This window comes from Coturnix japonica, chromosome 2, assembly GCF_054131305.1.
Source record: "Coturnix japonica strain WE chromosome 2, WE-NBRP24, whole genome shotgun sequence".
Classification (NCBI taxonomy): domain Eukaryota; kingdom Metazoa; phylum Chordata; class Aves; order Galliformes; family Phasianidae; genus Coturnix; species Coturnix japonica.
The window spans coordinates 99011568-99025727 of record NC_140664.1 but is presented as its reverse complement, the minus strand read 5'-3'; the positions used below and the strand labels follow the sequence as shown (position 1 = coordinate 99025727).

Below are 14160 nucleotides of genomic sequence, written 5' to 3'. Positions count from 1 at the left end.
TCGAGCTATTTCATCCACCCTGACCAAGTAGAATTTTGGAGCCAGTGTTATTTCACTGCAGCTGAAGCTCTTTTTGGTACCTGACTGCAATATCAACAATATCAATCCTTCTGGATTGCCTCCAGATCAGGATATTCTGTGATTCTATGATTCTGTGACTATCACAGTCGTGCTCCAGGGAGCAGTCCCTTTGTTGCTGTTACATGTTTGCTTGGATTAGCTTTGGTTTCGTGGTACTGACTTTAAATGTGTTGGCTATGTTAGTCTCAAAAGGGTGAAAAAGAGCAAATCACCAAAGGCACTTGCAAAAACAAACCCGGTAGCATTTCCTTAACAAACATTAAGCATTATAACATTGCCCTGCTGTTTTGTACTGTTACTTGCCAAAATGAGCACAAAGCATCTCCGCCAACAAGCCAGCATTAGGAAAAGCACTCCAAAACACATTCACAGCTGGATGATCAGGTCACCAACACTTTTCCTTTCCCTCCCTAACCTATCAGTGGATTTGTTGAAAAACAATTAACAGCTCTCAGGTTACATTAGTCACTTAGACATTTAAGATCACAGCTCTGTGCAGGCTGTGTCTAATTAGCGTGTGCTGATTCATCAGTTCAGAGAAACAAGCTTGGGAAATGCAACAGGTAGCCAAACGTTCTCAGAACAAATTAACCCTTAGAAAAACAGGCACATCACATCTCAGGGACAAATTAATCACTCCATAAGCAGGTACTTCACGTCCCATCCCGCCAGATTTAACTACTTACAACAGACACAGGGAAACGTGTGGCTCAGGCCATAGCTGCTTTCAATAGGTTGTTGAACAACAGGTCCCTACCTTGCTTGCTGGCAGACACTGCAAATCCAAGCCTTCTCCTTCTTCTGGTAAGAGCTGCAGCTCTTGCAGATGTTGTATTTGCAGTCTTGGCACTGTCTCTTGCTGTTAATAAGAAACGTGAAAGGTGAACAGCAGCGAATACAGCAGTGCTCGTTGAACTTCTGCTGCTTGGAAAGGATGCTGCACTTGTTACCCTCTTCATCCAACTTCTGCTTCATTTCACTGAAACAACAGAAAGGAACACAAGTATAAGTCTTTGCCTTTCTTCTCTTCCCTTGTCCTCATGTTGTAACTTTTGCAGGTATTAAAGAATGTCAAGAATGCATATTTTAAATCCAGAACTGCAAAGCAAAAGCTCCTCTGTTCTCTGACCCACACAAACTTTGAGCTGAGACTCAGAGCAAACCACCTCCCTCCACTCAGCTCCAAGCAACAGACCCCTGTGCAAAGCCAGGCTGCTGTTCCACATTCTCCAGCTGTACAAAGGCCTAGAGGCATCTGAAAATACATGGCTGCTTTCAGAGCACTTTGCGAGTCACAAATCAGCCTGTGGCAGTCAAAGGACTTGATGTGCAGCAATAAAAAATACGACTGATCGATAGTTTTGACAACAAAAAGTGCTAAGTTTGCTTTGATCTACCTCATTACTTGTAATAGATCAGTCAAGGAAGTTAATCACATACTTCTTTTAAGAGAGATATTTCCTTTGTTAAGACCTATACTGTGCCAACTGCAAAGTTTATGAAAACATCTGCCTGTCCCTTGAGTTGTCTGTATATCAAAAGAAGAACTCATTTATGGAGAAGACAGACATTATGTGGGGTATTCATTAATTTGTTATCTGCCACTTCACGGTGCTTTTATTTATTTATTGCAAGTTAGGCAATCTATTCTAAAGTATGAATAATAAATAATAGTTAGAACAAACAGTTGTGCAAGTAGACAGTTACTGGCATCCACAGCTAGTCTCTACATTAAGAGGGGGAAAAAAAAGTCAGGGTTAATAAAAATCATGGTGGAAAAAGCCTAGAACAACAGTGTGTGTATACATATATTCCTCCATTCTGTTTCTTAGAGTTAGTGATAGCAAACTCACTGTTTCCAAATGCTGACTAGAAACACTTATAAGACTGGAGTAACATGAAAGCCTAAAAGGAAAATCCCCAAACCTAAAGGTACCACAAGAGACAGATTAAGTTTCAGGAACACAGTCATGACACGGTGAGTTGCATTTAAATTAACACTTAAATAGCTTGCTATGGAAGAGAAAAGAATACTCTTACTGAGTGCTTGTTCAGAAACTCAACCAAGATCATCTGTAAGTGCCATTAAGAGCCAAGCTCGGAATGCTAAAAAGACTCCTGTGACTAGGCTATACATATTCTCATTTGCCATTTCTGCCTTAGGTTCATAACTCAAATAAAACCAGCTTATTTTATGAAAGTCTGACAGGTCTATTCCAGGCTTCAAGTCTAAAAGGCAATTAAGGTAGCGTTCTAAAGCATGTAATTTCTTAACTCTAGTATACATCATATTTAACTATATTCCAAAGACAAACCTTTTATAAGTTTAAAGCTTCAAAACCTATGTATTTTTCTGTTGTTTGTTCCTAACACAAAGGCCAGGCCATCTTAGACCACCTGCTGGAAATCAAATAAATAATCCTCAGAGTTTCAACCAAATAATCTTCATGACTTTTGTTCAGATGGCGAACTTCTTATTTCTGTATGTTTTTATAGCACAATTAAAAGTAAAAAATATAAGAGATTATGAGTGGAAAAGACTGAGTTATGTAGGTCAAGCTGGCTTCCTCATGTAAAATGACAGAATTATCCTGAAGGTTATATGGGACAGTCAGACCTGAGAAGTTGAAGTCGGAAGGAGCAGTGAGAAGAGATTTTTGTCTTCCCATGGCTTTATTTATCTCCCAGAATAAGCAACTCTTTGATACTGGGTAGTGCGACCCTGCACACTCAATGGTGTTTTGAACCCTCCCTAGGGCTCTAATGCATATAGCAGGATAAATCACATAAGCAAAAGCACCTACTGAAACACTACAACGATGCTTGCACAGTATAAAACCAGGCAGTTTTGTTTACAACAGAGCTAATAAAGCCCGATACCTAAAAAAAGCTGAGCACACACTGCAGCCTTTTCATCAGCACAGGCATTAATTACATCTTTCTCCTCTACCCAGCTGCCAACATTCATTACAGGGGTAGAACCTTAATATCATTAAGGCATCTGCCTCACTGTTAAACAGGAATACAATTGGCCAACGGATGCAAAAAGTCAATAGGATAGGGCTGGGGAGGCAGGCAGTGAAAATGCATGAAAGAAAAAGCTTCAGTTCCACAAGAAACCAAGAGAAAAGAAAGCAATGCTCATCCGTGTAACGGCTTTAACAAATGAAGCCCCTCATATATTACCTCTCCCAAAGGGTATTCTAGTTTATATTAGGGGTCCAACAGCTAAAACGACAGTCAAAAGGGCTTGTCATTGAAGTCAAGAGACTACTCTTCACACACCTCTCTTTGCCCAAGGAGGCTGTGGATGCCCCCTCCCTGAAAGCATTAAAGGCCAGGCTGGATGGCGCTTTGAGCAACCTGGTCTAGAGGGAGGTGTGCCTGCCTATAGCAGGGGGTTGGAACTAGGTGATCTTAAAGGTCTAAGCAATTCTGTGACTCTATAAACACTGGCAGGTAACTGGATCTTCCTGCTTTGATGTAAGTTATATGGTCAAAGGGAACAGTAGGTACTGAAATTCAGGAGGTGCAAGGGGAAGTTCAAGGTACCTGAGGTACACTTTTGAAAGCCTCTGTCTTTCTCTTCAGGACATTCAAACAACTTGATGCAAGAAAGAGGATCATAACAATTGTCCAAGGAAAGAGGTGAAAAGGCTGCAGTCAGCAATGCTGATCCTCTCATTTACTTACAGGAGGATGGGAGTCACTCATACGGGAGACAGATTTTTCTAAGAGGCAGGTCAGGATCTACATGGCTTTCACCTTTCCAAGCCAAGCAACACCATTTTCCTCAACAAAACACAGAGAAGGGACTGATCAAAGAGGGTGAATGCGTGTGCACTCCCACGTATCCATTTCCCTCTATGTACTCAAGGAGGTAATGCAATTCATGAGTGTGTAAAATGTGCACACAAATAAGGCAACGGAAAGAAAAAAACCCTCCAGAGAAAAAGATGGAAGAGTAGGACCCACAAATGACAGAACTGATCCCCATCACTCAAGTCACAGCTGAAGACGCAGCTATTACAGTTACGTGCAGTGCGGCAATAAGGATCTGTGGAGATGAGAACTCCTGCTGTGTGAATGCATCTGAGATTGGATTTCATTTTTTATTTCAAGTGGCTTTGTTTCACCCGTTGCCTTTAAATACATAAGAACTGAAGAAAGATATGCAAAGCATCTGTCACCAAGATTAATTCTGTCAAAGAGCACGGCCTTGAATTATAAGTTTCAAAACACACAGATGCGCATTCAGATTTTCCAAAGGCCTGTACAAATTAATCTGCATAACAAACACTGAATTTATGGGTATTTCAGTCAGTGTTTTGGGTTCTGACATGTCATCTCACAAAAAGTCAAGTGATGAAAACTTCTTAGTATCCTGGTTTGAACCTAGATTTTGCTATTATACGCTGAAGGTCAGTAGTCTTCTTCCCCTCTTCAACCACCACATGTATTTTTCGAATGCATTTTGAGAATGATATTCTGCTTTGCTGGTTTGTGAATGGTATCTGCTGTACAAATGCTGTTATCATAAAACACACAGTGGCAACAATGAAGTCATTTGTTCCAAAGAAATTCCCTGTATATTGAAAGAACACTTTTACAGCATCTTTCAATAGTGACCATATAGTCCTCTCTACTGTTTGATGCTTGCAGGCCACAGATTCACAGCTAATATTCATAGAAGTACATTTGCTATTTCTCTGAGTCACAGTTCAATATTCACACAGCTCCACAGCTGCAATTACTCTGTATTTCAGTAAGGGAATCTGAAATCCTATAAGGCCCTGTGTGCTTCCCCTTGAGGTGTTGCTGTGTTTACTGCTCAAGGGCTGGTGCAGGTGGAGTTGCAAGTTCTGTATTAACAGCAATACACACCTTGCCAACCCACCACTGTAAGATAATGCTGCGGGGTTTAAAATAAGCTGGAAGGAAATCTAGGATATGCTTGAGATAAAGGTTAAAAAAGACACTGCTACACGTAAAAGCCCTGATTTTGTTTTTTCTCCCTAGAAGTGTATATCCAGGTGAATGCAATGCCAAGTAAGTGAGAGCACTGTGCCTTTGAAGTAAATGCCAAATTAATTCATTATCCTAAGAAGCGGCTTTTTTTCTAGGCACCTATCAACACAAGTCACAGTTGTGCCTCATGGTGTATTTAACACTTCATATGCCTATCAGTATTCTACACGCTGCTGGTGCTGTCAAGAAACCATGTTACTACATGTGCAAATGCTCTCCTTGCAGCTGGGGAACCAATGGAAGAACACAGCCCTTTCATCTGCAAACAGATATTGATCCGGCAGCAGCAACAGAGCTGCAGGGAGGATTAGGTAGTAGGAGTGCACAAAAAACAGGGATAGAAAGAAAGGAAAAAATAATCCTAAAAATCCTTCAAAACTAGAAAAACCTGGTTTTGGGGTGTGAGGGGGGCACCACCTCAGCATTCAAGCGTTAAGAGGCTCAGGGATGGTTATCAGATAACTATTCACTCTATCTTGCAATCATACTTGATGTATGATGAGTATTTCATAGTCAAATTATTCCAACTAGAGCTGCATTACTTTACCCGCTATCTCACTAGTATCTCTTCAGATTCTTCTTTCCCTTTCAGCTACTCATTTCTATTAAATTTTGGGTATTCCTATCAAAACATATCTTTTCACTTTTCTTGTCCTCTCTCTTTTCTGAAGTAGGAGCAAGATGGTGCTGTCTATGTACTAACTGATGATAATGTCCCGTTAAACTCTTTAAAATTGTTGTCCAAGTCTTGCCTTTGCCACTTATCTCAAAAGACCTACTATGACAGCCTGCTGCCATTATAAACTGCAGTAAAGGTTCAGTGACTACTGTACATTCAGACTGAATACTGGTGGGCAGAGGAGCCTGGCTGACTTTTCTCTCATTAAGGGGTTGTAAAGTGAGAATGAATACAGTGATGTTCCCATTGGAAAAAGTGGAAGCAGCATCCACACGCACAGTACATGAGGGAATGCACCCAGTAGACAAGAGTTTTAAAAGCACCCAGAACTGATGTAGTAATGTTCTAAAATCAATAGCAATTCTTAATAATGACTGACAGAGGGCTAGTTATGAAAACCTTTAAGGAGGAGCACTTACCATGTGGCTACCAGTGGCGTGAACACCATGAAGGGAGTCATAACAGGAGCAGACTGATGAAAGGTGGGCCAATTGGCATGCAACTTTAATGCCATCAGAGGTCTCACTGGATAACAAGGTATTTAGGAGCTTGGGATAACTTATGTTTAGTTAAAGTTAAGTGATAGGACAAGAATAAGAACCTACTTGAGCGCTTTTGATTTTACATCAGGCTTTGCAACAACCACATGGGGACTGAATGGACTCCATATTACCCCAGTGTCATTGCTACCACAGCATCATGGTAGTGATGCTCCACACAGCTGAATAAGTTCTCACTGAAAGAATGTACAGTTCACCTCTAACAAATAAAGTTATCCTTCAACAACCTGGGATAGAACTGTGAAAAATAACATTATCACTATCAAGCATTTCTTTCTAAAAGGGAAGAAATCCAGCACTGAGAAAATATTGGGACTTTTTTTCTCTCTTCTTTTTTTGTTTTACATTTGTTGACATTTCTGACAATGGGAAAAGAGCTGCATTAGCACCTTCGTATCTCTTATTAAGTACTACAAAATAAATGTGAAGACCAAGCTGTAGAAGCTGTGTGCTGAACTAGTTCCACTGCTGTCAGAAGCAGAAAAATACCAACACGTTGACACTTACCCTGGTCTAAAAACCACATATCAGACAGCAAATTTGCTGGACAGAAAGCAGCCCCTTGGCACCTGATTAGATGTGGTTCACTTGCCCTAAACCAACACCCTCCTTCTTGTACCAGGCTCTTTCCTAACCAGTTAACAATTCTATGCCCTGGTGATGTAATGATGGATTGTGCACTACTTCCTTGTAGACACTGTGCTAGGGGTGCTGAAGTGAGGTTTTCCTTTCTGTTGCTGACACAAGTGCTGTCAATCAGTGTCTGTCACCAAATGGAAATGAATGACATGCCAGAGTGTAGCTAAATGAAATAAACAGTATACAGGTATTATTTTAAATTCCTTCCTCTCACTCTATAAACCTTTAAATTATCATGAGATTGCATTTAACCCCATTTTCTTCTACCAAATTGGCTCTCGCAGGAGGACAGACTCTGTAGAACACTTAACTGATAGGCTTTGAAATCCTCCGGATGCAAGGGGAGCAGGGAGGGAGAAGCAAATCTGAAGCAACAGAGCAGATATTCTGGGAAGCTCTGGCAACATCAGAGATTTCTACACGAAAGCTGAATACATTTTCCAAGAATCAATGCTGTATGGATCCCTTTGCCCTCCTGTTTCAACAGTGCCACATGGAACATGTGGAAATATATCTGGGTTTTAACACTTTACTTCTAACACCTTATTTTCCTTTCTCTTCCACTCTCCTAGCTCAGTTAGAGACTACTCTGCAGACAGGAAGGGTGTTCTGAAGTGAGATGCTTCACTGGTATTTGGGACAGGTTCAGGACCTCCAAGTCAAATTCTGGGCACTAATATATCTGTACTGATGCTTACCACCTGGCACTGTGAATGTTAAAGTTAGCAGAGATCCAGAGAGCAACTGGAAAAATCAATGGCAGAAAAATGTGTCCTGAGTTGCTATATACTGAGATACCTACTTGGGTAGGCCTCCTTCTGCAGAACTTATAACTGGACAGGAAGATTCAAACCCAAACTGCTGCATGGGTTTGAGGGTGCATCTCACAGCCAAGAACATGAATGGAGGCATTAAACCAAATTAGCCCTACTACCATATCACTCATCCTGACACTTTTAATGTAGTTTATAATTTCATGTGCATATGCCATATCGCCCAGATTTGTCTACAAAATTTATAGCTTTGTTCAATATTTGTTTTAGTATTTTCACACACCGTCCTTTTAGAGCACAAAAATGCGACTCATCAAAGTTTACTCCATCAAACATGCTAACAACCCGGTTAAACCTCATTAGAGGTTTATTACCTTTCTCTAATTCCTTCCCTGCATTTTATTTTCCACATTTTACACAGCAATTTATATTTATGTAAACATTTACTATCTCATTTCCTCTTGACAAATGTCATTTTGCTGTCTCTGAAGTACATTTTCTACCATCTTTCTAGTATCCTTCTTATACTAGTATCAGTGTTTCTTGCATATTCTAAGGTAATTATAGCAGAATTTTGTTTTTGAATGTCCTTCCCAAGTAATTTCCAGAGATATCAAGTCTACAGATCTGCACCAAAGTGACAGCACAAACTACTTTTGATAAGCAGCTATTTGTCCTGTTAAACTCCAGAGCCCAACAGCTATCTATTTCCTATATTCCAGACATCTATTAAGCGTTATCCTACATATTCAGCAGTCAAAGTGTAGTTCTAAAAGCCTCTAAATGTGTTATTTCTGCATCAGTCACTGTCTCTATTTACCATTTCACAGCTCAAGGTAATGCATTTTGTCACCTATCCAATCCTGACTTCTTTGTCCTTGTAATTGAGCAGGAGGAAAAAAAAAACCAACAAAACAGTTAAAGGTACATCTAATTTAAAGGGACAAAAAATGAATTTCTCGTCACACTGACCAACTTCCTTCTCCTCCAAGTATTTAACTATTGCTAAAAACCTTATTTATCCCTTTTGGTTGTACCAGAACAATAAATATAGACAAGCATTCTTAAGATCAAAGCACTGTTCACTGTAAACAGAATAAAAAGAATGAAATGAAAATACCATTTAAATGTACACTCTTTTTCCATCATACTTGTGTAACACGTTTTTTGCAGGCCGGTGGCACCCGTGAGTCTCTCATTGACAGTCATACAAATTCATGCCTGCATCAACTTAAACAATTTCCTTTAAGAACAGGAAGACTACAATCAACATTTCTTCTTCCTGGGCTCCTTCCACAGCACCATCCAGACTGACCTTATAAAACACAACTCACAGCCCAGCTAGTGTACAGTGGGAAAGCAACACAGACAGTGCCTCTGAGAAACCCTGAGTGTTCACTGTGAGTCATCATTCCCTCTTCCTGGTGGGACTCTGGCAACACAGACCTACAAACATTTACACTAAATCAGTGTTGTCAGCGAGTTACTATTATTTACTTCCCTATTCACGGGAAACCAAACAGAATTTTCCTTGAACTTTCCCAAAGAACACACAGCAGAATTAAGAACACGCAGCAGGGCTTGCTATGTAAGCAGGCTGTACAGCATGGCAGATCCCAACAGCAGAGAACTGTGCATGTATTACAAGAACACAACACAAAGACCACTATCTACCTGTTGAGTCTGGTAGTCCCGCCTGCCTGTACCAACTGCAGCTGCCATGCCAGAGCCCCAGTGAGTCAGAAGCACTGGAAACCACACAGTGCAACACTGACAAACCCACGCTAAACTCCAACAGGTATTTTTCCATTTCCTGCAACAGCCACAAAAGCCCTAAAGGGCAATAAGCAAGCAGAAGGAAAAGGAAAGGCCTCAAAGCAAGAGGTGCCCATGAATTGGTCTCACAGCAAATTGCTTGCTGACTGCATCACTTAACTGAGTACTTTCAGTAGGGCTGTATGTACATAGCTCCCTAAGTGCACTTCCCTACTCTAGCTTCTGTTCATGCTGCCCATGCTCTTTATGCATAGTAAACACTGCTTTAATTGTGCAATTCAAGTAGTTTTATTCTTTAGTAAATTTAAGCCTATAAATAATGATTTTCTTAAGTACAGAAATGGTTGCAGCATCAGTGTGGGGTTTTTTTGTTTTGTTTTGGTGGGTTTTTTTTGAAGACAAAGACATACAAGCTTAAATTTACTACACACCTCTATTGTACTCAAGACAGTTCTTTGGCAGACAAAAGAATCCATTCCCAGAGAATGCATTTTGTATTTAACCTATGTTACCCCAGTGTGTTTTACAACAATATTAATACCTTCTAGAAGCAAGACCCCGTTGCTAATGGCAAAATCGACAAATCTAGGCAGAGTGGCAGGAAAATATTGACAGCACCTCCCCATTCAAACACATATATAAGGCAGTCCTTTAAAACATATTAGCATATGCTATTGCTATAGTAATGGGAGTATTTACCAAGGACCCAATCTCCATTTAGCCCCACTACATTTCAGAAATCTCGTAATTAATATCTCCTAACTTCATCTAGAAGCTCTTTATTACAGGAACATCTCCGCAAACATAACAGCATACAAATATTTTAACATCTAAAGGGTTACTGAGTAATGAAATGAACTAAAATTAGTGAGCTACCACAAATAATAAGGAAAGCTAATAGCCTCGAATTTATTCAGGATTTAATTATATTTATTTTGCAGCTTCTCTGAGTTAAATATTCCCATCTTGCTCAGAGTTCAAGCTGTGTTGGGGTGGGATTCATTGGTTTGGAGCTGGATCTACTCAGTAGAGTGGAGCTCATAATTGGGTTGCACCAGCTGATGCTGATTACTCCAGGAATTCCACCAGCCCTTTGGTATGGTGAAGCGGATGGAGCAGTGGAAGAAGGAGTCAATCCTCCACATTTTGTATCTGCGGCCTGAAATTCTACAAGAAGATAGTCATAAGCCAAACCACTTTGCTCCTTTGCAAACGTAGCACGTTTTCCTTCCAAGCTCAGCTGCTAGACTGGACAATCCTCTCCTAAACCCCAACTCCTTAGAGCATCTTAGCACATACTTAAATGGTCACAGGGGAATGTCTCCATAACCAAAATATCTGTTGATTTATAACAAATAAGGAAGTGCATTTGAATTAAACTCCAAGTGCAGGAAGCTCTACAAATGGGTACCATAATAATAATATTGTTCTTATTAATTTAATTGGTAGAATTCCAGTGCTGACTAAATAGGTACTTACGTTTAATAATTGGATCATTCAGCTCAGTTATATGCACTTAGATGCAAGTATGTGAAAAGGCTAAGGAGTGACCAGCTTCATTTTTGCAGGGTAAGGCAAAAGGAAGTCGAGATCTCCTCCAAAACTGTCCTAAAAACATGGGAGCACTTACCATTTATTTCATGCTGTATGTATACATGGCTGCTATCTCAATGGTCCTTTACAGCCTCAGCACAGAATAAATACTATTCCCTACTATTTACTATTTACTTTTACAGTGCCGTATTTTCACAGCATGTTTATGTATTTTCTGGCTGTAGCATAATCATGCTAAAAAACCTTTTCATCCCAGTAAACTCAGAAAAGGTGACAGACTGTCTAACTGAGGCCAGATGAACCAAAAGTCAAGTAGCTATCCCTCTGGCTGGGGCTAAGGAAGGATGCATTCAAGTATCAGTTGTGGGCAAACCAGCAGCCATTTATGTTCTGCCAAGAGTAAGAAAACCACAGGCAAATAGCAGACAGCAAGATGATGGTTTTCTTTGCCTATGGGGCTATACAATATTTTACTCAATTCTGTACTTCACTCTTAGACATATATCAAAACATCACTGTCGGACAAGGGTGCAGAATCCAGCTACTACTGCAATACGTATAAATCAAATACACAAGAAAGTACTTTAGTACTTGCAGCAAAATGGAAAAGTCCCCTAAAAATCTTGACTAGCAATCAATAATTTTTACTGAGAAAAGCAACTGCACAAATAAAGCCAAAGTCTAACAATATGTAATATTTTGGAGCTATGAGACTATAACTAGAATGTGCAGAAACTTCAAATCATGAACTTTCCCCTTGAGGATAAAAAGGAAAAGCTTTCAATGTGACCAGTGTACCAAATTCCTCCATCTAATTGCAAAAGCAGAGAAAACAAAAGCACAGAGAATGATGGAAAGTTTATATATCAAAGCAAGGCTTTACTTATAAAATCAGAATGGCCCTGAGAAGAGCTGTTGATTTATAAAAAGTGCTATTTGAAACCAGCAAACAACTAAGACTTAGCAATTCTTTTTTATTATAAAAGTAAAACACGCAAGCAGTGATGGAGAAGGTTGCTACATCTGATATATTTTCTCCTTTCTTGAATAACTCAGGTTTAACAGAGTCCCATGATTTTAGTTCAGCTCATTCTCTGAGCAGTGCCTCCAACAATATGAGGCCAAGTACTTACAGCGCTTCAAATACACACTTAAGCTTCCCAGCCCACTCAAAAAGCTGAATCCACCTCCAGCCTTCCCAGAATACTAGCTCTGACTTTAGGGTACGTATTTTGGCACGGGAAGTGTTTATTGTATTATCAACTCCAGCACCTAAACCTCTGTAAAGGAAATTCTCCACCAATCTTTCTGCAATCCCACCTCCCACATTTCTGCAGTTTTCAGAGCTTCCCAACTTCTTTCTGTCTTCCATTACATTGCTGTTGGAGAAGGCATCTCCAGAAGCTCAGAACTCCACAAAGGGCACAGAAAGCTTTCAATAATAAACTATTCAAGGACTTTGGTCTTGTTTATCTGATGAGTAAGATCAAGGAAGCCATACGCTTGCTGGAAAGGCTTTCTAGGAATTCAAATGGAGTGCCCTCATGATTCAGCATCACTAAATGCAGAAAGGAAACGAAATAGCTTTACGGTATGTCCTATGAGTGTAGGAGTAGGTATAGTTATATAAGAAAAGGAAACAAAGCTCGATTGTGAATGTATTAGCATGCTTAACAACAGAACACTGTGCAGTGCCAGGGCACTCAGAATAAACTGTATAATTCTCAAGGGAAAAGGATGTATGTTTGATGACTAACCTTTATCAGTGAATCTTGATATCACCAGTTCTGTTGTAGCATATGGATGGCAAACCAAGAGATGTTAAGCTGACTGGAGTTAAAATAATATAGTTGAGGAGATGTAACAAGAGACCAGTGCTGTTGTAATGGCGATATGAAAACAAAAGCAAGTAAGGAGTAAAACAGGATTAACTTTGGCCATATTCTACGTTCTTCTTCCTCTAACAACAATAAATTCATGTGTCCAGAAGCTTTCATACCCAGAAATATATACTGTAGTTCTTCGGCTAGAGCTGCTTGGTGGAAAACTAAAGGAACAGATTGGTGAACTCTATTGTGTGTGCCACAAATGCTAAGAAAAGAGAAACCTGCAATGCGAATGGACACTGCACCCACTTTGGCTTTGCCTCTATCACATGTCACCATGCCACTGTTACTGTCAAGGGAGATCCTTGCAGGGCCCACCCTCAGAAAACCCGTATGCATGATGACACTAAATGCCCTGCAAGCTGAATACAACTCCAGAGAGGATGAGGCAGATGCAGACAGATTGCAAGGCACCTGAGTGCCTCAGGGCAGCTTGCTGTAAGCAAGTGGCACGCGAACTCTGTTGCCTCAGATTAAGCAGGGACACTTCAAAAGATCCATCTGACCATTATCATTCCTGCATGGTTTTGAAGGCTCACAGGGATAGATTGTCATCAGGTAGAAAATAAATAGACTAAGCTCGAATAACACTCAATAATGACAGCAATGCTGTAAAAGCAAGCTGCGGTTTCAGAGATTTATTGGCTACGCAGCACCCAGCTAAACTCTGGGGCATAAGCAAGCAAAGCAATGCAACAAAAAACCCAGTCTCATTATAAGGTTTGGTTATCCACAGCGGTTGTTTAGCATGAGTTTTTCCAAACTATTTCCTAAATTTTTCAATTTGCATTTTCAAACTCTACCTTTTATCCACTGTATAGAATTTGAGCTGGATGATTAAGACCAGATTCTTGGCTCCTGAGATATGGGATGCAGAATGACAGATGCTTTGAAGGAAGTAATTTTAAGTCATGGCTCAGCTCTTCATGAAAATCAGGTCCCTTATCTTTTTTCATTCTTTCTCTCTCTGCATACCTCAAATTGGAGAGATCCAAAAGCACAGTTTTGTTACCCACTATTGTTAAGCAATTAAAATCTCAGCTGTTGCCAAATCCCATTAAAATGAGTTATGTCCAACACACTATACTTTATCCAGAATACCTGCGTTATTTTCCACCTTAAATGAGAACATACTACGAATATCCAGGCAAAAGAAAACAATGCACTGAAATAAGCTTCATTTT

General features: G+C 40.0%; 1 protein-coding gene across 8 annotated transcripts in view; it reads right to left on the bottom strand.

The window, feature by feature from the left end:
* The window catches only part of MYRIP (myosin VIIA and Rab interacting protein), a 185182-nt gene that overhangs the window by 90523 nt on the left and 80499 nt on the right, over positions 1-14160 (bottom strand). For all 8 annotated transcript variants that reach the window (XM_032442401.2, XM_085540493.1, XM_085540489.1 and 5 more), the window contains one exon: positions 839-1060. In XM_032442401.2, coding sequence (XP_032298292.2) covers positions 839-1060 — 222 coding nt within the window. The remainder of the gene's footprint in view (positions 1-838; positions 1061-14160) is intronic.